This window comes from Pimephales promelas, chromosome 16 (assembly GCF_988280905.1).
Source record: "Pimephales promelas chromosome 16, fPimPro1.hap1.1, whole genome shotgun sequence".
NCBI classification, from domain to species: domain Eukaryota; kingdom Metazoa; phylum Chordata; class Actinopteri; order Cypriniformes; family Leuciscidae; genus Pimephales; species Pimephales promelas.
In genome coordinates, this window is record NC_142784.1 from 34,630,983 (window position 1) to 34,653,839 (window position 22,857).

At 36.1% G+C, this 22,857-nt stretch overlaps 2 protein-coding genes and 1 long non-coding RNA gene across 7 annotated transcripts in view; 1 reads left to right on the forward strand and 2 right to left on the reverse strand.

Moving 5' to 3' along the window:
- LOC148973425 (uncharacterized) overlaps positions 1-11,608 on the reverse strand; it is a 17,283-nt gene extending 5,675 nt beyond the window's left edge. The window contains exons 1-2 of the long non-coding RNA XR_016146914.1: positions 11,538-11,608; positions 4,337-4,467 (exon numbers count right to left, since the gene is read on the reverse strand). This is a non-coding gene — a long non-coding RNA (uncharacterized LOC148973425). The remainder of the gene's footprint in view (positions 1-4,336; positions 4,468-11,537) is intronic.
- otx5 (orthodenticle homolog 5) lies at positions 6,209-10,494 on the forward strand. The gene is made up of 3 exons (XM_039670067.2): positions 6,209-6,551; positions 7,682-7,833; positions 8,998-10,494. The coding sequence occupies exons 1-3, from the start codon at positions 6,455-6,457 to the stop codon at positions 9,628-9,630; spliced, it is 882 nt and encodes a 293-aa protein (XP_039526001.2). The 5' UTR covers positions 6,209-6,454; the 3' UTR covers positions 9,631-10,494.
- Positions 11,609-16,489: 4,881 nt separating the features above from the next.
- pde2a (phosphodiesterase 2A) overlaps positions 16,490-22,857 on the reverse strand; it is a 123,656-nt gene continuing 117,288 nt past the window's right edge. For all 5 annotated transcript variants that reach the window (XM_089121589.1, XM_089121593.1, XM_089121591.1 and 2 more), the window contains 3 exons: positions 22,125-22,163; positions 21,085-21,191; positions 16,490-19,332 (listed from right to left, as the gene is read on the reverse strand). In XM_089121589.1, the coding sequence (XP_088977715.1) occupies positions 19,098-19,332; positions 21,085-21,191; positions 22,125-22,163 (381 nt within the window). In that variant the 3' untranslated portion in view covers positions 16,490-19,097. The remainder of the gene's footprint in view (positions 19,333-21,084; positions 21,192-22,124; positions 22,164-22,857) is intronic.

The window sequence follows — 22,857 nt, forward strand, 5'->3', positions numbered from 1 at the left end:
GAAAGTAATGCGTTACAATATTGATTTATTCCTTAAAAAAGTAACCTAGATATTTGTTGTAAATATAAAAGAATTGTGTTAATTTGTAGTTACTTGAAAAAGTAATCTGATTAAGTCACAATGTGTTGCACTTCACAATATTCACTAGCCTATAAGAGCAGTCCTAGAGGTTTATTGATTGAAAACACACACAAACACACACACACACTCGCAGGTCGAGTGTATACCAGAACTACAGCGCATGTCGACCTGCATAATCTCCACACACACACACACACACACACACACACACACACTCAGACGGCCACCTGCTGCTGTCTGGATTATCAATCTGCCAGAGTCCAGATGCTTCATATGTCTCATCAGCTCATCTATGAATGTCTTCAACACAATCACGAAACCACATCATCACATTTCGCACAACTGCGAGTGTGTGTTTCAGATCATTTTGAGTTTTGAGAATCTTTAAAAAAACATTGAATTTATATTAGGCTACTTATTTATTAACATTTTATTTGGTAACACAATTTACAATACGGTTTTATTTTTTAACATTTATTAGTAAATTGCTGCTTTAGTTCACATGAATAAACTATCATTTATTAATCTTAATTAATGTTAATTTCAGCGTTTAGGCTACTAACACAGTATTGTTAAAAAGTTGTATTTGTTAATATTATTGGTAACACTTCACAATAAGGTTCCGTTTACATTAATGGACCTGAGCTGAACGTTTTTTAATTAATTAATGAATAAATTATCAATTAATTAATAAATACCATCATAAGTGTATTGCGCATGGTTGGTCTATACTAATGTTAATGAGATCTTATTATAAAGTGTTACACTTTATTTTGATGACCTAACACTTTTTACATGCACATTACAGTAATTATGCATAATTTCATAAAATAACCCTATAGTAAGTACATGTTGTTAATTAATATCACTCAGTACTGTAACAAGGACAGATGTTTAATATGATTTGTACTTTATTTTACAGTGATGTAACACGTTACATAATTACTATAGTCATTTCTTTAAATTGGTCTTAATTATATGGAACTAAGCCTAAAGTAAGTGCATGTAGTTAATTATAATTAGTTATTATAGTTAATTATAAGTGTAACCTAAACTAGTCAAGAACTAACCTCAGCTTTAGTTCAATTAAAATAACTCAAGAGTAACCGCTCTAAACTCATTAGTAAACATGAACTAAGAATGAACAATACTTCTATACAGCATTCATTAATATTAGTTCATATTAATTTTACTAATACATTATTAAAATCAAAGGTTGTATTTGTTAATTAGCACTGTGAACTAGCATGAACAAACAACGAACAGCTGGATTATTATTAACTAACATTAACAAAGATGAATAAATACTGTAACAAAAGTATTTTCTCGTGGATACTTCATCTTAGTTAATACACTGCAAAAATAGTATTTTTGCCTTATTTCTAATCCAAATATATAAGAATTCTTAAATCAAGATGCATTTACTAGATGAGTAAAATGACAAGAAATTGTTTCTTTTTTTTAAGATATTAAAGTGAATTAATCAAAATTAAGTGTACTGAAAGAATAATATGCTTTATCTAATCAATCAAATTGTGGCAACATATTACAAGCAATATTATTAATTAAATTGTACAAATTAGAATTAATTAGAATATTAATTTGATTAACTATTACTCAATTCTAATTTGTTCAATTTAATAAATAATATTGCTTGTAATCTGTTGCCACAATTTTATTGATTAGATAAAGCATATTCATTTTTACAGTGGTTTAAAAGCTAAAAATCTGCCAATGGATAAAGAAAAATAATCTTTATAATAATTTAATAATCTAATAATTGAATCTAAAAAGAAAATTGTGCTTGTTTTAAGCAAAAACTCACTTCATTTGGATTAATTTACCCGGAAAACAAGACTTGATATCTATAAATGTTTAGATATTTGGACTGGCAACAAGACCACAATACTAAGGAGGAAAAGCCTTTTTTTTTGCAGTGATGTTAACTAATGAACACACACACAACCGTAACATCGAGATGTCTAATAAACACACAAAGCACAAAACAGCAAGTCTGAAACATGAGGAGGATAAGCCCCGCCCACTCTCTTCCTCTTCCTCGCTGGGCCCTTTTCTTTCAGCTCATCTCCACACACACACACATGTACCTGTCAAGTGTATCACACACTCTCATGTTCTTCTGAGCATCTCCTCAGTTGTGCGACACTAAACTCCACTAAAGTGTCCGTCAGTTTCTCTCCTCTCCGTCTCTGTCGCGTCCTCTGCTCACAATCACACTACAAATGCCTCTTTCCCCTCTTTATCCCGAGGTAAGATACTTACTTTTCAGATAAAGCATATTATGACAAATCGGCTGAACTGTGTGTGTGTGTGTGTGTGTGTGTGTGTGTGTGTTATGCGTGTGTATCCAGTGCTGTAAATACCATGATAGGGTGTTAGAGCAGATTTACACAGCTGATGCTTGAACATTTTGAGTGTGTCCAGAGGAAAACGTTGCTCAAACATGGCGCTCGCAACACCAAGGCCATGGGTTCGACTCCCAGATCAGAAGTGTGCCCTGAATGCATTTGACAGATGCTTTTATCCAAAACCACATTCATTGAGAAATACCGTATGCATTCCCAACCTGAACCCGGTATCTGTTACTGGAAAAGCTCATAGCTCTCCCAAAACTACATTTCCTTCTCATTTAACCAGTCAAATGCTTTGTGTGCACTTCAAGTCTAAATGTTTAGATGTTTTGTCACTATGGCAGAGGACCATTGAAATATCTGTTTAACCAATAAACACATGTTACTGAAGCATTTATACAGTAGAAATGAGCCGAGGGCCTGAGTTCAGCTCTATAAACCCTCTGTACGAGACCCGAGAGAGGCGTTCACACACTTCTAACACACACTATACTGAACTATCAGAACTGATCAACACATGACAAAAACAACATGTGCACAGGAGCCGAGCCGAGATCTGCACATCAGTGAACGTACAATTTGGTCCAGGCATGTAGCCTTACAAGCTGTGTGTGTGTTTGTGTGAGAGAGAGAGTGTGTGTTTGTGTGCTTGTGTGAGTGAGTGTGTGTGTGTGTGCGTGTGTGTGTGTGTGTGTGTGTGTGTGTGTGCGAGTGTGTGTTTGTGTGCTTGTGTGAGTGAGTGGTGTTTTTTAGGCCCTGCAGATTAAATACTGTAAGCTTCTTATGTGGTGGATGTGTCCTTAATTTCAGTCTTCACTGGGTCCTAGTGCCACACACTCAGGAGACATGGAAAATTCCAATACCTCACCACCGATGGATGGATGGATGGATAGATAGATAAATAGATAGATAGATAGATAGATAGATAGATAGATAGATAGATAGATAGATAGATAGATAGATAGATAGATAGATAGATAGATAGATAGATAGATAGATAGACAGACGGACAGACAGATATATAGATCACAGACAGATAAATGGATAGATAGATAGACAGACAGACAGACAGATAGACAGACGGACAGACAGATAGACAGATAGATGGATAGACAGACAAACAAACAGACAGACAGACAGACAGACAGACGGATAGACAGATAGATAGATAGATAGTTAGATAGATAGATAGATAGATAGATAGATAGATAGATAGATAGATAGATAGATAGATAGATAGATAGATAGATAGATAGATAGATAGATAGATAGATAGATAGACAGATAGACGGACAGACAGACGGATAGACAGATAGATAGATAGACAGACAGATAGACAGACAGACGGATAGACAGACAGACAGATAGATAGATAGATAGATAGATAGATAGATAGATAGATAGATAGATAGATAGATAGATAGACGGACAGACAGATAGATATATAGATCACAGACAGACAGACAGACAGGCAGACAGATAGACAGACAGACAGATAGACAGACAGACAGATAGACAGACAGATAAATGGATAGATAGATAGATAGACAGACAGATAGACAGACAGACAGACAGACAGATAGATAGATAGACAGATAGATAGATAGACAGATAGATAGGTCTAATCTATATAGATTTCAATTTGTTTTTGTTTATATACTTAAATAAATCAAATATTTATACTTTGTGATAATAGTAGAGATTAAAAGATAAAGTATACGAAACTTGTTCAGAAAGTGTTGAGTCTAGATGTGTGTGTGTGTGTGTGTGTGTGTGTGTGTGTGTGTGTGTGTGTGTCAACTGGATATGAACAGGTGTGTGTCTGAGTGAGCGCGTGCGTGTTTCTGGATGTTTCCCCCCAAATTAAAACAGTTTCAACTCACCAACTTTCGTGCAGACGCGATGAATCCTGTGATGACGATGATGATGACGACGACGATGATGATGATGATGATGAAGATGAAGAAGATGCGGGTTTCTTGTCGTGTATTCCGGCAGTGTGAGACGCGGCCTGCTGAGGATATGGCAGAGATATGACAGATATGAAAGGTCTGAACAGAGGCTGTTATACTGTCTGTGTCTCTTTATATCTGCTGATAAACCCCTTATAGAGTTTCTGTGGATTTGAAACTAGAAGAAATCCGATTCAATTAACAAGCGCAGAATCCGCTTTACACGCGCTCATTTACATCCTCACAATCATATGACAATACCGAGAGATCCACGAGCCTCAAACTCCCGCCAAACCACACAAATCTGGAAAACTGTCAACACAATATAATAATGATAGCCTGAGTTACAGCAGACACACGAAACACAGGAGATAAACTCTACAGTTCAGATATAAAGGTTTGAAACCAAACGGGCGGATGGATTTTGTCAATTTACTATTATTTTTCTTTCTTATAGTTTTGGCAGAGGAAGTAAAACACCAAAAATAGCGTAATCATTTTATTAATTACAAAATATTACATCAGAAATGTATAGCTTATACCTATTATTGATATTTGTAATTAACAAGTGGAAAAATCTTAGCCTACTTTATTATCTCAAGTAGGCCTAGGCTAAATATAAAATAAAATAAAACACAGATGATGAATTTAAATGAACATTCATTAGACTATAATACAAAAAAAAAAAACAGCAGTGAGAGAGAGAGAGAGATGCTGGTGGATATTTGTGGGATTTGTGGAACACTGGGTCCTTTTGTTTCTTTAATCCCGTTTGGACGCGCGCGGGCGCGCGCACACACACACGCGCACACACACTCCAATTATTTCAGTATTTTGCAGCGATGTGAAATAATGAAATGTGTTTTTGTACGACTGTGACGTGTAATCTGCTCTCTGAAACTGAACGCGCATAACAGTTCCTTTACATCGACCAGACGTTCATCACATCTCTGATCATTAAACGGAGATTCAGTTCTTCTTATCACAGAACTTCTGAAGCTTAGACAGGTCCGTTCTTCATCTCTGCGAACGTTTTAGATGTTTAGAAATAAATAGGACACATCTTTGAAATGAACGAATTCTTTAAACAGCGAAAAAAGTTATAAACAATAATAACATTAATAGAACGTTCGTTCAAAGTTATCTGAAAACGTCATTCCTGGAACCTTTTTTCAGTTGGTTCGTCTAACGATTTTTAAATTTTACTAGTTTCAGAACGTTCAGAAAACATTCAAAAATAACATTCCTCGCCTGAAGAAACGAAATGGAACGTTCTAACGTTCGAATAACCAATAAAGCTGACAGTGCGTGTGAAGTCTTTAAAGGTGTTGCACAAAAACAGACACGTTTTTATTTAAAAAAAAAAAAATATTTTATTTGGATGTCGATAAAATCGAATGATCCCTTAACGTTCGCATTCGGTTTTTAAAAACTGGATCTTTTGAACGTCCAGATAATAACTTAACGGGAACCTTTACAAAAATAGGCTATATTTTGTAGTAATTTGTTGCATTGTAATTCAAGAGTGATAGTTTAGAAATAAATAGAGGAGTAATATAATATGAGCAACAAACACTAACAAAACAGTAACTTTATTACTTTATTCAAATAGGCCTACATTGTTATCTTGTATTGTGTTTTTATCCCCATAAACGCAATATATCTAACTTCTTGAATCTGAAAGGAGAGAGAGAGAGAGGAGGGGGGGGGGGGTGTATGTGGTGGGAGGGGTTTGTTCAGGTCTTGTTCTTCTCTAATTAGCCGCCTCCTCCTCCTCTTCCTCACTTCAACACTATCAGACGGAGACGGAGGCACGCGCACCGAGCGACCGAGCGCACCGAACACCCGAACCGGACACACCGACCGCTGATGCCCGCTGGATCAGCATCTCACATCAACACAGAACAAATAACCCGAAACTAACAGACAACCAGCCTGCGTAAAAATAAAGATCCATTTCAGACAGAAACAAACAGAAGGAGAGAGAGAGGGAGAGAGAGAGAGAGAGAGTGAGTGAGATAGGAGGAGAGAGAGACAGAGTTTATAGTCATGATGTCCTACATGAAACAGCCTCATTACTCCGTCAACGGCTTGACTCTGTCCGGAACCGGGATGGATCTCCTGCACTCCGCCGTCGGATATCCCAGTAAGTGACTATTTAACTGCGTTTGATTTTTTTTTTTTTTTTTGGATTTATGCATTTCGGATTTTATGCAATTTATAGTTCAGATGTGACTTTTAATACGCATAAAAATATATATTTAAACTGCGCCTAATAGGCTATGGTATTTAAACTTCGTATATTTTAAAGCGCGTAAAAATTATATTTAAACTGCGCGTAAAAGTGCTGATCGGCTTATCCTTATAATATTTATATCATTTTATATTAAACAACTCTCATAATTAAGTTTTTATGCATATAAATGCGTTTAGAAGCGTGCTGAAATTAAACGTCATTATATTAAAACTTTTTTAATGAATGAGTTAGCCTACTTATAAATATGATTTACACTCCATTTTTGCTTCTCAGAATGATAAAATAGTTTGCGTTTATTAAAGATAGGCTATCATGACTAAATAGAGTTACTGCAATCGAAAATAGCTAGGCTATATAAAGTTTATAGATTAGACCTTTATTTCAAACTTCATTTTAAATTTGCCACGCATAGAATTTTTCGAATTAATTTTTTAAAAATCGAATGTTAAGTCGAATCAACGAATATCCATTCAATTGAGCTGTTAAAATATGAAAAAGATTGCGATGAACTAAAATGACACCCATGTGGAAATTCACAGCGACAGTTTCTATTGTTTTTTTAAATAAAAAAAAATCTTTCGATAATTATTATATAAATTGTATAAATATAAAAAGGCTTGGTTTATTTAGTAAAAGTCTGATAATCGTTGAGCAAAATGAAACGAAATAATTATCATTGTAAAACACGGATATAATAATTAATGCTGCTGATTGAGATAATTAATGCTAGTTTCCCGTTTAATCAATTGCAGTGAAACCTTTATTAATCCAGAGTCAGACATATTATATTATTTCAAGAAACTAAAAAACAACGCGCCGGTTAATTAATTAAAAGGTTTATAGACTAAGTAAAAACATAACATTTATACTACTACATACATTTTTTATTTTACAAGTGTAATAAAAAAATGCGATTACAATTATATTTTTGAACATATTGTGGATAGACAGACATATAGATAGAAACAGATGCACATTGAAGACGAGATGTTGAACAGTTGGTGTGTGTGTGTTTTCAGACACGCCACGCAAACAGCGGCGCGAGAGAACCACGTTCACGCGCGCGCAGCTCGACATCCTCGAGGCGTTGTTCGCCAAGACGCGTTACCCGGATATATTCATGAGGGAAGAGGTCGCGCTCAAGATCAACCTGCCCGAGTCCAGAGTCCAGGTGAGGCCAGCACACACACACACACACACACACACACACACACACACACACACACACACACACACACACACGTAATATATAAAAGGAGGTCCCATGAGTTAACTTGAGTTAATGCATTTATGCCAATAAGCAAAAATGTGTATATTAATCTTTATTAACATTATTGAATAAAACACAGCAGTTTATTGTTAGTTCATGTCAGCCCTGTCCCATTAAATAGGAATATTAACAGATAGCCTACTTTTTTTAAATTAATACTCTATTATTAAATGTTGAAATTGATATTAACTAAGATTATAGTTGCTTTAAAAGTGTTGTTCGTTGTTAGGTTATATTTTAACTAATCTAAGGAATGTTAACTAATGGAACCTTATTGTAAAGTGTCACCTATATAGTGCTATCATATCAATCAATCACAATATATATATATATATATATATATATATATTGATTTATCGTGATTTGACTATATATATATATATTCATATACAGACAGGCACACACACAAATTATATTAAACAAACTTTTATGTTAGATGTGATTAATCGGGAATTACATGTTGGCGCGAGTCATCGATTAATCATGATGATTAATCGATTAATCACACTTAATCAATTATTTGCTGTTTATTTGTATTTCTGATATATATTAATTAGTGCTGTCAAATCCGTTGATCGCATCTAAATGTTTATATTTAATAGTTTATATAGGCTATATATATATATATGTATATATATATATGTGTGTGTGTGTGTGTGTTTCTGTATAAGCTACACTGTAAAAAATATTTTCAAGATTCGTTATCACAACATATTTCCTTTTTTCAAATCAACTTAAATAATTTATTTAGTTAGTTGAGATAACTTATTATTTTGAGTTTCTGATGATTAAATGAATCTCCTTCATTGTATTAACTCACTTTTTCCAGTTCAATCAACTTAAAATTTTAAGGCAACCAGGTTACTTAATTTTTTAAGTTAAACCAACAAATTTTTTTTACAGTGTATGTAAATAAGGCCTATAGTACATATATCAGAAATATAAATAAACAAGCAACAAAAATAAATTATATTTAAAACAACTCATACCAGACACGAGCATCTTCCGTGCGTCGGAGAGGCATCCCAGCGTCCTGTCGCGTAACCGACTGTGTGTTTTCCGCAGGTGTGGTTTAAGAACCGGCGCGCCAAGTGCCGTCAGCAGCAGCAGCAGCAGACCAGCGGCCAGACCAAACCCCGACCCCCGAAGAAGAAGTCCTCGCCCGCCCGCGAGCCCAGCGTCAGCGAGGCCAACGCCGGCACCACCTACAGCCCTCCTCCACCCCCGCCTCCGCCCGGGACCTCCATCACCCCGAGCTCCACCAGCGCCACCGTGTCCATCTGGAGCCCGGCGTCCATCTCGCCGCTGCCGGACCCGCTGTCGGTGTCGGGGACGTGCCTTCAGCGCTCCGGCGGGTACCCCATGACCTACACACAGGCCCCGGCGTACGGGCAAGGCTACGCCACCTCCTCGTCCTACTTCACCGGGCTGGACTGCAGCTCGTACCTGTCTCCCATGCACCCGCAGCTGTCGGCCACCGGGGGCGCGCTCAGCCCCATCACCGGCTCCATGAGCGGCGCTCTCAGCCAGTCGCCCGCCTCGCTCTCGTCCCAGGGCTACAGCGCCGCGTCCCTGGGCTTCGGCGCCGTCGACTGCCTAGACTACAAAGACCAAACGGCGTCCTGGAAACTGAACTTCAGCGCCGCGGACTGTCTGGACTACAAGGACCAAAACTCCTGGAAGTTCCAGGTCCTGTAGGGCGTTCAGAAGGGAAAGTCCGTGCACTCTTCAAACGCAACGCACGCCGCGTAGACGAACCCTTCTTATTGCGCATTTCGCGCAGTGGAAATGTTAAAGGGTTCGTTTATTTTTTTGTAAGAATCAGGGTGATCACGTCCAACCCATATTCTGAAGCGTTCGTGCACAAATGAGGCATTTTGAGTTCTGGAGATGTTTCTAAAGACGATGACCAACTCTCGAGTGTTTGAATGAAGTAGATAGTAGATCATCAACTGCGAAGATCAAGTGTTTAGCGCGTTGATCACCTCGATCTGACAATCTTCATCTTCATCATCTGTACTGCAAAGGCTGCGTCTTGATGTTTTAGGAGGTGTCTCATTATCATTAGACTATATCATCCTTCAGGATCTCCAGAAACATATTGTCATATATGTTTATGAAAAAGCTGCTTTTGATACTGAAGAGCGGAGATGAAAGTGCTTTTGTGTGTCAGATAGACGACAGAGCCCAAGATGATGCATTTGTGTTTTATAGCTGTTTCTTTAATTGATATTATAATTTAGGTTGTTTGAGACGCCACACACTCTTTCTTTTTTCAATGTCAAACTTTACTTGAATGAAATCATGTGTTGAGTTGCATGGAATTAAACTCTCTGACTCTTAACGTTTAGATTCTGCCAACAATCAGTGTTTGTTTTATTCGTCAATCTCAGGGGTTTTCAGCTTTTATAGGCTCCGACGCTCTTAATGTCTGTTTGTACAAAATCATAATTTTTCAAAAATCGACTTTTTTTTTTCTCTGTTTTTGATTGTAATGTCCTGCTTTTTCATTGTGTTTGCTTCTAGAGTTTTGTAGACTTTCAATGAGTTATAAATAAACTTTTCTTTCCATAAAAACAGGACTAGTCGATTAATTTTTAATTAAAAAATACATTATTAAATGAATGAATGAATACATAACTGATTGAACAAATAAACTAACAAACATGCATACATAAAAAATAACCAGCAAATACATACTTGTGTTAAAAAACAAACAAATTAATCAATACATAAAGAAAAAAAAATGCAAATGCACACAACAACAAGTAAATCCTCGCATGCATGCATAAGCGTTTTATTTATGAAATACATTTATAAATTATCAATAATAATAAAAAAACACAAACTATTTAAATGGCTAAATATTTCAATCCTAATAGAAGCTCTATTTTCTTTATGCATTTCTTTATTCTTCATGCATATTTTTTTTAATTTATGATTAAATATGAGCTGGATATTTTTTTTATTAGTTTCGGCCAACGCACACACGCATGCGCACAGTCAGACACACACACACACACACACACACACACACACTTATTAAACCATCATGTGTTTGTCCATCATGTTTTATGAGAAAGAGAGATGCAGAAATAAACATGTTAAGATGGAAAGAAGAGTCACAGAAGTGTGTGTGTGTGTGTGTGTGTGTGTAGGAGAGAATGTGTGTGTGTGCGTGTGTGTAGGAGAGAATGTGTGTGTGAGTGTTTTTATGTGTGTGAGAGAGATAGAGAGAGAATGTGTGTACACGTGCTTGTGTGTGTGTGTGTGTATAATCTGCATGGATGCAGCATATGGCATGTTCAGTGCAGACGGGTTCAGAGACTCTCAGGACTTAAAATATGATTCATTTCTTTCCCTCTAATCCACAGACACACCAGAGCCGGAGTTTCTTCAATTTGCCTTTAATCGATTCCTAATCCCCAGCGCCACACACACACACACACACACACACACACACACACACACACACACACACACACAAGTGCGGCAGAAAGACTGAAAATTAAAAACAGATATGGACATTTTCTAAATTAGGGTTCCAAAAGTTTGTGTGTGTGTGTGTGTGTGTGTGTTTTAATTGGGAGAGAAGAATTTAATACCTGCAGCCTAATTTGAAGAAATGATCCTGAAACGTCACCTACCTTCATCTTCATCCTCCTCATCAGCCGCGTCTCACCTGTGAAACACAAGCTAATTAAAGTCATGATTGAGACTCACAGCGTCAGGCTTCAACACTTCAAATCCCACGACATGATCCTCGAATATCTCCATCAGTCTAATAATAATAATTTCACATTTGCCTTTTATCTCTGAACTGTAGAATTGAAAGGTAACGTTTAGTTCTCATTGGTTAACATTAACATAAACTACGATACACTAAACTGCAATACATTTCTTACGACATTTATCATGTTAGTAAAAATGCAAATGTTAATTGTTTATTAATGTTAGTTCAGAGTATTTAAATGTTGAAATGAACTTGAACTAACAATAAACATTAATGCAGTATTATCTGTTAACTAATGTTAATATAACTCAACCTTACTGTAAAGTGCTGAATGTTCACTGTGGGATGATTATCATTTCATACATCAGTGAAATCTCTGACTTTCTGTTTGTCTCCAGCAGGGGTCTCAAACTCAACTTAACTGGGGGCCGCTGGAGATAGAGTCTGGGTCAGGCCGGGCCGCATCAAGTATTCAAAAAAAATAAAAAAATAAAAAAATAAAAAAATATTCCAAAAATGGAGCACAACTGATCCAATCTTCTCAATCTGTATTATTAACGTTTCTTCTGAATTCGAACATTCCTTTCTGTGCATGGTTGGTTCTTCATGAGCTGTCCTTCTGACAGCTGAAGTTCATTTTCTTTTTCTTATACACAACATCTTTGTGATAGTCATATTTGTTTTTATAGTATTTTATATTGATTTTTTCTTTTTTCGGAAGGCACATTTCCTTTTATTATAGTTAGAAAAACAATTATTGCTTTGGAAATACAAATAATTCTTTCTACACATGTATAGTGTCTCCGGCAAATTACTGACTTTGCATATATCAAAGCAAACCTTCTTATCAACCTGTTGGATCAAGTTCATTACATGAACTAGTTCAAAGTTCAGTTCACAAATTTTAAAATGAACTAGTTCATACTGTAGTTCTTTTTTCCCATATGTTGCTGCGAGCTTCTTTTTTTATTATTAGGCTATTATTATTGCCACAGCCCATATACAACCACAGATAACAATTATTTTATCGACGGGGAAAGTTTGCACAGACATGTAAGACTTTCCCATCCTCACCGACCTCATAAAAGCCTTTTAAATGATCTTACGACGCCTCCTCGGTTCACAGACACTAGAATGAACGAGTTCACTGTAACGTTCATCAGGCAGTAATACAGTAGGCTACGTTCAGTTCACGTTCGCCCAAAATATGAACGAGTTCATGAACTATCGTTCATTGAACGCGTTCAGACACAACACATGACGTCACTTTGTAGGACAACGCGAAGCTAGCGGCGTATGGGTTCCCTCAGTCGAAAAGCAAAGCATTTTCCCCATAGACTTTTGGAAAATCGCAAAAAAATAAGATCTGTCTTTAACAAAGGGTTGTGACCCTTACACGTTTTGTCTTCCAAGATAATCTTTACAAGTTAATCCAAAATTTATACATTTTGAAGCCTATATAAAGATTTTAAAAAACACAGACACAATAAAGTTTAAAAAAAAAACACAAACAGGTTATAACCGTGTGTTCTATTTCATAGATCAAAATGTGAAAATATCCAGAGGCTCTGTTCACCACAGACCTTATTTCAGGCGATTTAGCAAAAACCGTAATGCTAAAATGCTAACTCACTTCCGCGTTTTGGCCTACAGAGTGACGTCGTAACTTCGGCACTCTCCCAAAATATGAACTAATTCATGAACTATCGTTCATTGAACGCGTTCAGACACAACACATATTACAAGCTCAAAATGATTATTCTCACATTGTTTTAGAGCAGGGGTCTCCAACACGTCGCTCGCGAGCTAACACTGTGGCCTGATTTGGTGGTGGTAGCTCGCCTTGGGCCTGTTCACATATCGCGCTCACATATTTTGCGCGCTCAAGTTCGTGAGCTATGACAACTAATGACAACAAACCCACCGTATTGCTGTCACGAGACTATCTATAGTAGCCCATAAGGGATAAAAAAAAAAAAAAAAAAAAAACGCGGCAAACGCAACGACGGGCCGCACTAACATTAAACTTAAATGTCAAGTGGGGTTTGAGACCTCTGGTCTACAGCATCTGTCTGTCTGTTTGTCTACAGAATCTGTCTGTCTGTCTACAGTATCTATCTATCTATCTATCTGTCTGTCTTTCTGTCTACAGTATCAGTCTCTATAGTATCTGTATTTCTGTCTACATTAACTGTCTGTCTGTCAACAGTAACTGTCTGTCTGTCTCTGTGTTGGTTTGCAGTTTGTTATTTTTACTGATCTAATTTAGAAAATGTTTCAATCCTCTTACAGTCCAGCGCTGTACAAAGTGAATTAGTCTGGATTACTGTCTCTCACTTCAGTCTTTCTCAGTCTCTTTCACTCTCTTCGTGTGTCGGTCAGTGAGTTTCATGAGTGACTGACGCTGGACAGACGTTACCTGAACTCTATCTCCCGTAAAGACCTTCTGTGAGACACTTCAGTGCAGATTAAACCGCTTCAGACATTCATCATTCCTGTGCTGTCAAATCGATATATATAGTGACTTAGCCTACATATAGTCTGAATTCTTTCTCTTCTCTCATTTTATGTCATCAAAAGTCTCTAAAAAAGCCAAACAAACATCTGTGGAGAAGCTCTCCTGCACTTCATGCACATTTACTGCATGTTTAATATATTAATCAAACACGATTTCCCCTATAATTCCACATATCAGGCTCTAATTATTAATGAAACACGTGAAGTATCAGCACTACATAATCAGTGTTTATGAAATCATGTCTGAACAAACTTCACATCTAAAACTACATTTTCTTTTCCAAACAGTGACGGATGCATTTTATCAGGCAAATATAAACCAATGAATTTTATACAATAATAATAATGTCAATATATAAAGGACCGGTATAATGATATCACAGCAATTAACACTCAGCTGGAAAGCAGACAGAACAATTGCACTTTTTAGCCAATATTGCCTTGATTAATGAATTACATATTTTATTTTATTTTTCTAATGTGTTTATATCTATTTTTGGTGGCTGATTTTCACAATATAGAACATATGGTCATTATGTGTTTTGAATTGAACTGTATAACTATTTTGCAGAGAAATCTGTGTTTAATCCTTCAGTGCGGATGAACATCATAAAACAATCCCTGAATATGAAAGTAATGTTAAATCACGGAAGCTGGAAAAACTCTTTCCAAACAAGCGGGCCATTAACACACAACAAAGCGCATGTGTACACAAACTAAATCACTAAATCTGTTTGAGTGAGTGCATATGTTCAATGTGTCTCACTCGTTCTCTTTTTCCTCTTTCCTTTCTCCTCCTGTTTTTGAGCACTAACAGCTCCTAATCTCTCCATTCTCTCTCGGTCTAATCCAGGCCTGACCTCAATCCAGTGATGTAATGCGTCATGTGACATGGACGGGTGACGGTTTCCACCAATCAGAGCGTTCAGAGCGAGACTACGTGAGGAGACACAACCTTCTTACGGGGACGCTGGACACTGAAAACATGATTCATAGAGAATGGAAAATAAGTTTTTACATGCGTGTGTTTATGATCGTTACAATCGACTTCATACAAAAACAACAGGAAGTAGTTCAACACGGGGTTGACCAATCAGAAAACAGCACTGGAGTATAAATAGACCTAGTGTTTACAGTTATATATAAATATATATGAAGAGTTCAGATGCAAAAGCCTCTAAGTGCCATTTGAAATTTTCTTCTAGAATGATCATTTTTATCAAACTTGTATATTTAAGTTCAGTAATTTCACTTAAATAACAATTAATAGGTAATCCTCATTGCAATTTAAGTGAAATTACTGAACTTAAATATACAAGCTTGATAAATATGATCATTCTAGAAGAAAATTTCAAATGGCACTTAGAAGCTTTTGCATCTGAACTCTTCATATATCTAAATATAAAAAAACGAATGAAAATGACTAAAGCTCTTACTAAAACAAACTCAAAAGACAATTAATATTTAGTACTGATTTGAGAGATTTATAACAGTATATAAATACTACTAAAATAACACTGGTACAGTACATAAGCCACTGTGTGTTTTATTTTCTTCAATGTCCAACACTGAACTGCAAACGACTGTTCGGCTGTTCTTATAAAAGTGTCTCACTCTACACGCCTCATCCATCTGTCTAGTGCAGCGTGACCTATGACACACATGGAGCTTACACACACACACACACACACACAAACAAATGTTCACTCACACTCACACACAAAGCATATATACATGAAAAATACATTTACAACATTAGTACTTATACAAAATTCAGGTCCATAATGTTTGTACGCGTTTGTCGTAGATACAAAATAGCATAACTAGTAGCCTATAGTGGCTATAAAGCTAGCGCTGGCATTTGAAAAAAATAAAACACAAGGCTACGTCTGGAATTATACATCCAAATACATTTAAAATGATGAAGTCTTCGCCTACTTACAGGTTGTGGCCCAACAACTGCTGCCTCTGGTTTTAAAGTCGGATCTGCTTCATGTTTTAGTAACTGTTTCTTGTTGAATCCGGTGTTGAACTCGTGGAGATTCTGGAAGCTGTCTTGCCCTTTTCTGCATATTCGGAGGGAGGGTTGATGTAAATGTGTGGGTTAGTGACGTCTAAAACCCAGCTGTAGTCCCAATTGAGTAATTTTTGTAGGCAATATACTTCCTGATTTTTAAAAGACAATATCTCTGCAACTTTGCAGATACTGTTCATGCACCAACAGCAACATTACACACTATTTAAAATGAAAAAAGTGAAATCGCAGTCAACCCCCCCTTTAATCAAAACCATCAGAAGAGCCGTGTATGAACGACACGAGAGAAGGTTTTTATTCCAAACAAAAAAAAAAACAATGTTATTTACCGCCACCTACAGTACAAACGTGTACAAATACCAGAAAATAGAATCAAAGTGTGTGTAAAAAGTAATCCTGTAGAAACGTATGTTATGTACACGAGGCGACGCAAAAACCACTTATTGCACAAGAAAACAATAGCATCATATCTGTCATAATAGCATCAACTTAAAATACAATGGAGAAATAAGAAACTCTATAAGAAAACATTTAAATTATTTAAAGTTGACTGCCAGGCCAGCATGGTTTTATTTTAAACATGTGTTGTTTTTTTTCCCTTTGAAATACAGCAGAAATCGTTAGAAAAATTAAACGTTCAAAAGCCAGAAATCCATAACGTTTCCTTCCATTGAACGTTCACCTGTAACTTTAATAGTGGACTGACGGTTTATCATAAATATCTCAGTTTTTCCTCTCAGACTAGTTTAATGTTGAAGCAGAAGGTGTGTGAAGGATCTCTGGCTCTCTGAAACAGTAGTTTTACTCTCGTGTTTCGGGTTAAAGAGAAATGCATTTCTCATAGTCATTTTACAGTCAAACATCAGTACAATTTCCCCAGAACGGACATATTTCATCTAAAATCAATGACTTGCATTTTTTGGGCCATTAACATTTTTGCACTATGACATTAATTTCATGACAATTAAACATTCAGACTCATATTAATAGGGAAGCTTGTTTTAGCCACAGAATGAAAAATAAAAAAGGTAATTGCGACTTTTTATCTCACAATTCTGACATTTTATCTCAGAAAGGCGTGATATATACGTGCAATTGTACGGATGCGTATTGCATTCACTTGAAGAAAAAAAAAATCTACTCTGTTTTTCTGAATTAATGAGTTAATTTTTCATGAGAAAAAAAGTTTTTGCTCTGTTTTTCTGAATTAAAGAGTTAATTTTTCATGGAATTTTTTTTTTGGTGTGTTTTTCTGAATTAATGAGTTAATTTTTCATGAGAAAAAAAATATTTTGCTCTGTTTTTCTGAATTAATGAGTTAATTTTTCATGAGAAAAAAATATTTTGCTCTGTTTTTCTGAATTAATGAGTTAATTTTTCATGAGAAAAAAAATATTTTGCTCTGTTTTTCTGAATTAATGAGTTAATTTTTCATGAGAAAAAAAATATTTTGCTCTGTTTTTTCTGAATTAATGAGTTAATTTTTCATGAGAAAAAAATATTTTGCTCTGTTTTTCTGAATAAACGAGTTAATTTAATAAATTTAAAATTTAATTTAATAATAAAAAAAACTTTTTTCTCATGAAAAATTAACTCATTAATTCAGAACAGAGCAAACAAATTTTTTCTCATGAAAAAATTAACTCATCAATTCAGAAAAACAGAGTAGATTTTTTTTCTTCAAGTGAATGCAATACGCCTCCGTACAATTGCGTGTCATAGGTCAGAATTGCAAGATATAAAAATGCAAATCTGACTGATTTTGAGTTTATTTCTCGCGAGTTTATATCACCCAATTCTGACTTTATAACACACAATTGTGAGTTTATATCACGCAATTCTGACACACACAAGGGTTTTTTATTGTTACTAATCCTACAATAATAATAACAAAATAAATAACAGACAAAAATGATGTCAGGACAGGATGAATGGTCCTAAAAAAGGCTTTATCCCAGACGGCAACATAGTGTCGGCCCAGATCTGGAATCCACATGAGGCCCGGATCGCTATGTGTCCGTCTGTGATTTCTCTAAAGCAAAATATCATGTCTTTTATTCTTTTGATTTTAGGGTGAAATATGGTGAAATTCACACTTGTTGCAGGTTAGCCTGTGAGAGAGAAAGTAGTTCAAGCAAAGTCACATTTTTCATAAAACAGACATCATCACCCTCTTCATGTCCTGTTCCTCTGCAGATTTTGGCAAATGCACGTACAGTCACACCTGTGCAAACACACACGTACACACTGATATCCCCATATATCCAGAACTGTGCACAGACAGGCTGAATGTTTTATACAGTCCCTCAGGAAGGCAACGCAAACTTTAGTAAGGCAAGATCCATTTGACGCACACATTCTGCCATCCTGAGAAAGAAAAGTGTGAGGGCCGCGTAGCCCTTTAAAACACACAAGTGTATGTACAGAGAGTTTCAGAAGGCCGATCAGCTGATCCGTGCGTCTCAGTCCCGTCGCATCTCAGGAATGGAGAAATCTGACGCCTGAATCAGTTTCAAGCAAAACATTAATTTCCGTGTGGCTTAGTTTTCCTTCAGCTTCTCCTGGTGCGTGTAAACAGCGGGAAAACTGGACGACTTTTTAGAGCTAATTTGATTAAGTTTGCATTAGTGATTCTGTTCTATCCTGTTTGTTACTGTGAAACTGCTTTGAAACAATAAGTTCTAAAAAATGTAACATTGTAACACTGTAACGGTTCTCTTTAGAACTCTCAGCTGACACAACGTTTCACTACGGCTTTGAGCGTCTAAGTATTTTCAAAATAAGTTCGCTGAAGTTTTTAGGCAAATTCACACTAGTTTTCTGTCCAAATGTTCAGCGCTCCGCCGAAGACGTGTCGGCTCTGACCTTTGACCTGTGATGTCACTGGTGGTGTTTGTTGCAGTCGTCGTCCAGGCACCCGTTCATGCGATGCGACTCGTCCCCGAAGGCGCCCTGCGACTGCAGGAGCTCGAACTCCTCGTCCAGAAAGTCCAGCGAGTTGTTGCTCGGGAGCCCGCGGATGGTGAACTTGTTGGACACTTTGGCCCATTGCTCGCGGTTGGCGGCCACGCGCTCGTAAAGCTCGGCTGAGCGCGGGAACAGTTCCTGCAGGAGCCTGGGACAAATCAGCCGAGAGGAAAAATACATACGCTGTAAAAAACGATCTGTTCTGACAGATCTAACCGTACATTTAATACAGTTTTACTGTAAAGTTTTTGGAGGTGAAAAAGAACAAGTCATTGTATAATGTAATGTGAAAAAACGTAAACTGACATTCCCACAATTCCCTGCGTGACACTTTTTGTTGAAATTACCAGGTTTCTTCATAGCTTTTTTAATCAATTATGTACTTTAGGGTTTTATGTTATATTTAATGTTGTTAAACTGTTTACTGTATTTTTTTAATTTCATGATGGTGTTTGTGTGAATGACACTGTGCAGTTTCTACTAACTTTATTGTAAAAAAGCTGTTTGTGTGTGACTTCAATAGGTCGGTAAATTAACATATCAAATAATAAACATAATGTATTTCTTACGGTTGCCAGTTTTCTATCAGAAATTTAACAGGATTTTTTTTTTGCTTCTTTACAATATTATTAAAATAATAAAAAAAACACACACATGTCAATACAAAGACAGCATTAAGTTTTCAAGATGTATTATATTTTCCTAATTTTGAAGAACGAGGGAAGCTAACTGTTGTTCTTAAAAACATTACCTTACATAGAATTGAACTTCTGATGCTTTAGAATATAAATCCCTCATGAGAGTTATGAATACTCTCTTTAACCCTCTGGTACTCTTTATTTTTTTTTATAATTGTTTACTTCATCAGAATCGTACGAAACTTGGTAAAGGTTTTTGTGAACACACATGCAAAAAAAAAAAAAAAAAAATCATGGACATCTTTGGAAAAGGTTAAATGATCCTGAAAACAATAGTCACACTTGTGCTCCTCGCGGTCAAAAATCAGGAAATGAATGAGACGAAAATAGTATTAGGCATAGTATTATTTTCCATAACAATACACATCAAATTCTGTTACTTTTTTTTCTGTTACTGTTAAAAAGTGAATAAATAGATTATAAATACAGCATAAATATAATTTAGTTTAAAAAATCCCCTAAAAACATAAAATATTAATTAAAAAAATGTATCAAACTAAAATATAATTTATTAATTTCATTGAAATTTTTGACCGACACACAACTTTTTTTCTGTTACTGTTAAAAAGTGAATAAATGGATTATAAATACAGCATAAATATAATTTAGTTTAAAAAATCCCCTAAAAATATAGAATATTAATTAAAAAAAAATTATCAAACTAAAATATAATTTAATTAATTTCATTGAAATTTTCATTGAAAGACTCTCAGCAGATTATTGCACTTATGACCATTTTTTATTTTATACAAAATAATTTTTTCTCTAAAATAGCAAGAAAATATATGAATCTATATTACATATGAAAAATTTGAGTCTGGATTCTGGGCCGATCATGGGCTTGTTAAAATTACGAGTGACTTATCAAGGCTGTTCTCAAAACTAGCTTTACTTGATCTTAGTGTTGTGTTGGAGACTATAGATTATAAAACACGCTTTGATTGACATGAGTGAGATAGACATTACACTGGTGTTCAGGGACAGGCTTTAAGGTGGTTTAGATCGTACCTATCAGACCGTATTCATTTTGTCTTTTTAAAACGGGGACAAATCTTAGATAATGTCAATAATTATGGCATGCAGCAAGGCTTTGTTTTAGGCCCTCTGCTATTTTCAATATATATGCTTGGTAGTATTACAAGACAAAATGAATTATTTATGGATGTAAACAGTGGCTAAAGTGAATAAGCATGGACACTGACTTGTATATGGGCATGGCGATGTGCTCCATGAAGCTGATCTGGAGTTCAGGGATGTAGGCCTTCTCTCGGTCCATCATCTCACTGGGTCTGTTCCCCATCGCCTTCTCCTACAAACACACAACTGCTTTCAATCTGTGTAACCCTATAAATCCATGTTTGATACGCCTCTGATGATCAACATGATCGCACACAATCTCCTCCAGTCCTGTGTTTTTATCAAGTAAAAGTCTTTTATATGACTCTACAAACGTCATCGTGTCTTTATTCTGTCAAATCTGCACTCATTGAATATGTGCATCAGGCTTTTAAGGAAGGTTTATTCATTCATCTGTCAATCATCTTTGTATTGCATTGCATTATATGCAGCTTTGATAATAAAACTAAGCATTTAAATATCATCTTACCAAGACATATTATTGGCAGATATTGCGTATCTGCTGTACTAATATAAAGATCTGAAGTTCAGAATTTCATTTTAATGTCAGCATCTGCAGCAAACTTTATATTTTTGCTCAATTTGAGTCTATGAATGACATTTTCCTTCATATTCTCAACCATAAAAGGCTGGTGGATCATATTTAAACGTAAAAACACACACGCTAACTTTTTAAAGATATTTTATTTATTCTAAATGTTCCATAAACTTTTTTAAGTAAATATAATGTAATATGTCAAGCTTTTCAGGGGTGGTAAACCTGGAAATTAAGCCAATAAAAACATTTTTAAAAGATGCTATGATGTAAAAGAATAATACATTATTTTAGATTTCGCTTTCAAATCTATAAGTGATTAATGAAACCCAGACAGCAGTTTAATATTTATTCAGTGAATCAAGATGATATTGCAACACTGTTGAGCATCTTTTCCATATCTTATTGAAATTTCAACAGTTATTTATAAGCATTTTGTTGAAGCAACAACTGACATTATTGGTCACATGCTGGCTGTGAAGGTAAATAAATGACATGTGATTTGGTCATGTGATCGTTGGTCATGTGATCATTCTCATTCAAGAAAACATAAGCTAAAGTTTAACTCACCAAATCACCCTGAGAGAAAAACTCCTTATAGATTAACTCCTGCAACACAACAACAGAAGAGTGAGCGAGTGAGTGAGTGAGTGTGTGAGTGAATGAGTGAGTGAGTGAGTGAGTGAGTGTGTGAGTGTATGAGTGAGTGAGTGAGTGACTGAAGTGAGTGAGTGAGTGAGTGAGTGAGCTAACGAGTGAATGAGTGAGTGAATGAGTGAGTGTTTGAGTGAGCGAGTGAGTGAATGAGGGAGTGAGTGAATGTGAGTGAATGTGTGAGTGACTGAGTGAGTGAGTGTGTGAGTGAGTGAGTGAGTGAGTGAGTGAGTGAGTGTGTGAGTGTATGAGTGAGTGAGTGAGTGAGTGAGTGAGCGAGCGAGTGAGTGAGTGAATGAGTGAGTGTGTGAGCGAGTGAGTGAGTGAGCGAGTGAGTGTTTGAGTGAGCGAGTGAGTGAATGAGGGAGTGAGTGAATGTGAGTGAATGTGTGAGTGACTGAGTGAGTGAGTGAGTGTGTGAGTGAGTGAGTGAGCGAGCGAGCGAGTGAGTGTGTGAGTGAGTGAGTGAATGAGTGAGTGTGTGAGTGAGTGAGTGAGTGTGTGAGTAATTGAGTGAGTGAATGAGTGAGTGAGTGAGTGAGTGTGTGAGTGAGTGAGTGAGTGTGTGAGTGAGTGAGCGAGCGAGTGAGTGAGTGTGTGAGTGAGTGAATGAGTGAGTGTGTGAGTAATTGAGTGAGTGAATGAGTGA

Excerpts from the sequence above, each read along its gene's own strand:
- otx5 (XM_039670067.2), top strand. The coding sequence starts at position 6,455 with ATGATGTCCTACATGAAACAGCCTCATTACTCCGTCAACGGCTTGACT. Across the intron at positions 6,552-7,681 it reads CTCCGCCGTCGGATATCCCA|ACACGCCACGCAAACAGCGG; the intron begins GTAAGTGACTAT and ends GTGTGTTTTCAG. Across the intron at positions 7,834-8,997 it reads TGCCCGAGTCCAGAGTCCAG|GTGTGGTTTAAGAACCGGCG; the intron begins GTGAGGCCAGCA and ends TGTTTTCCGCAG.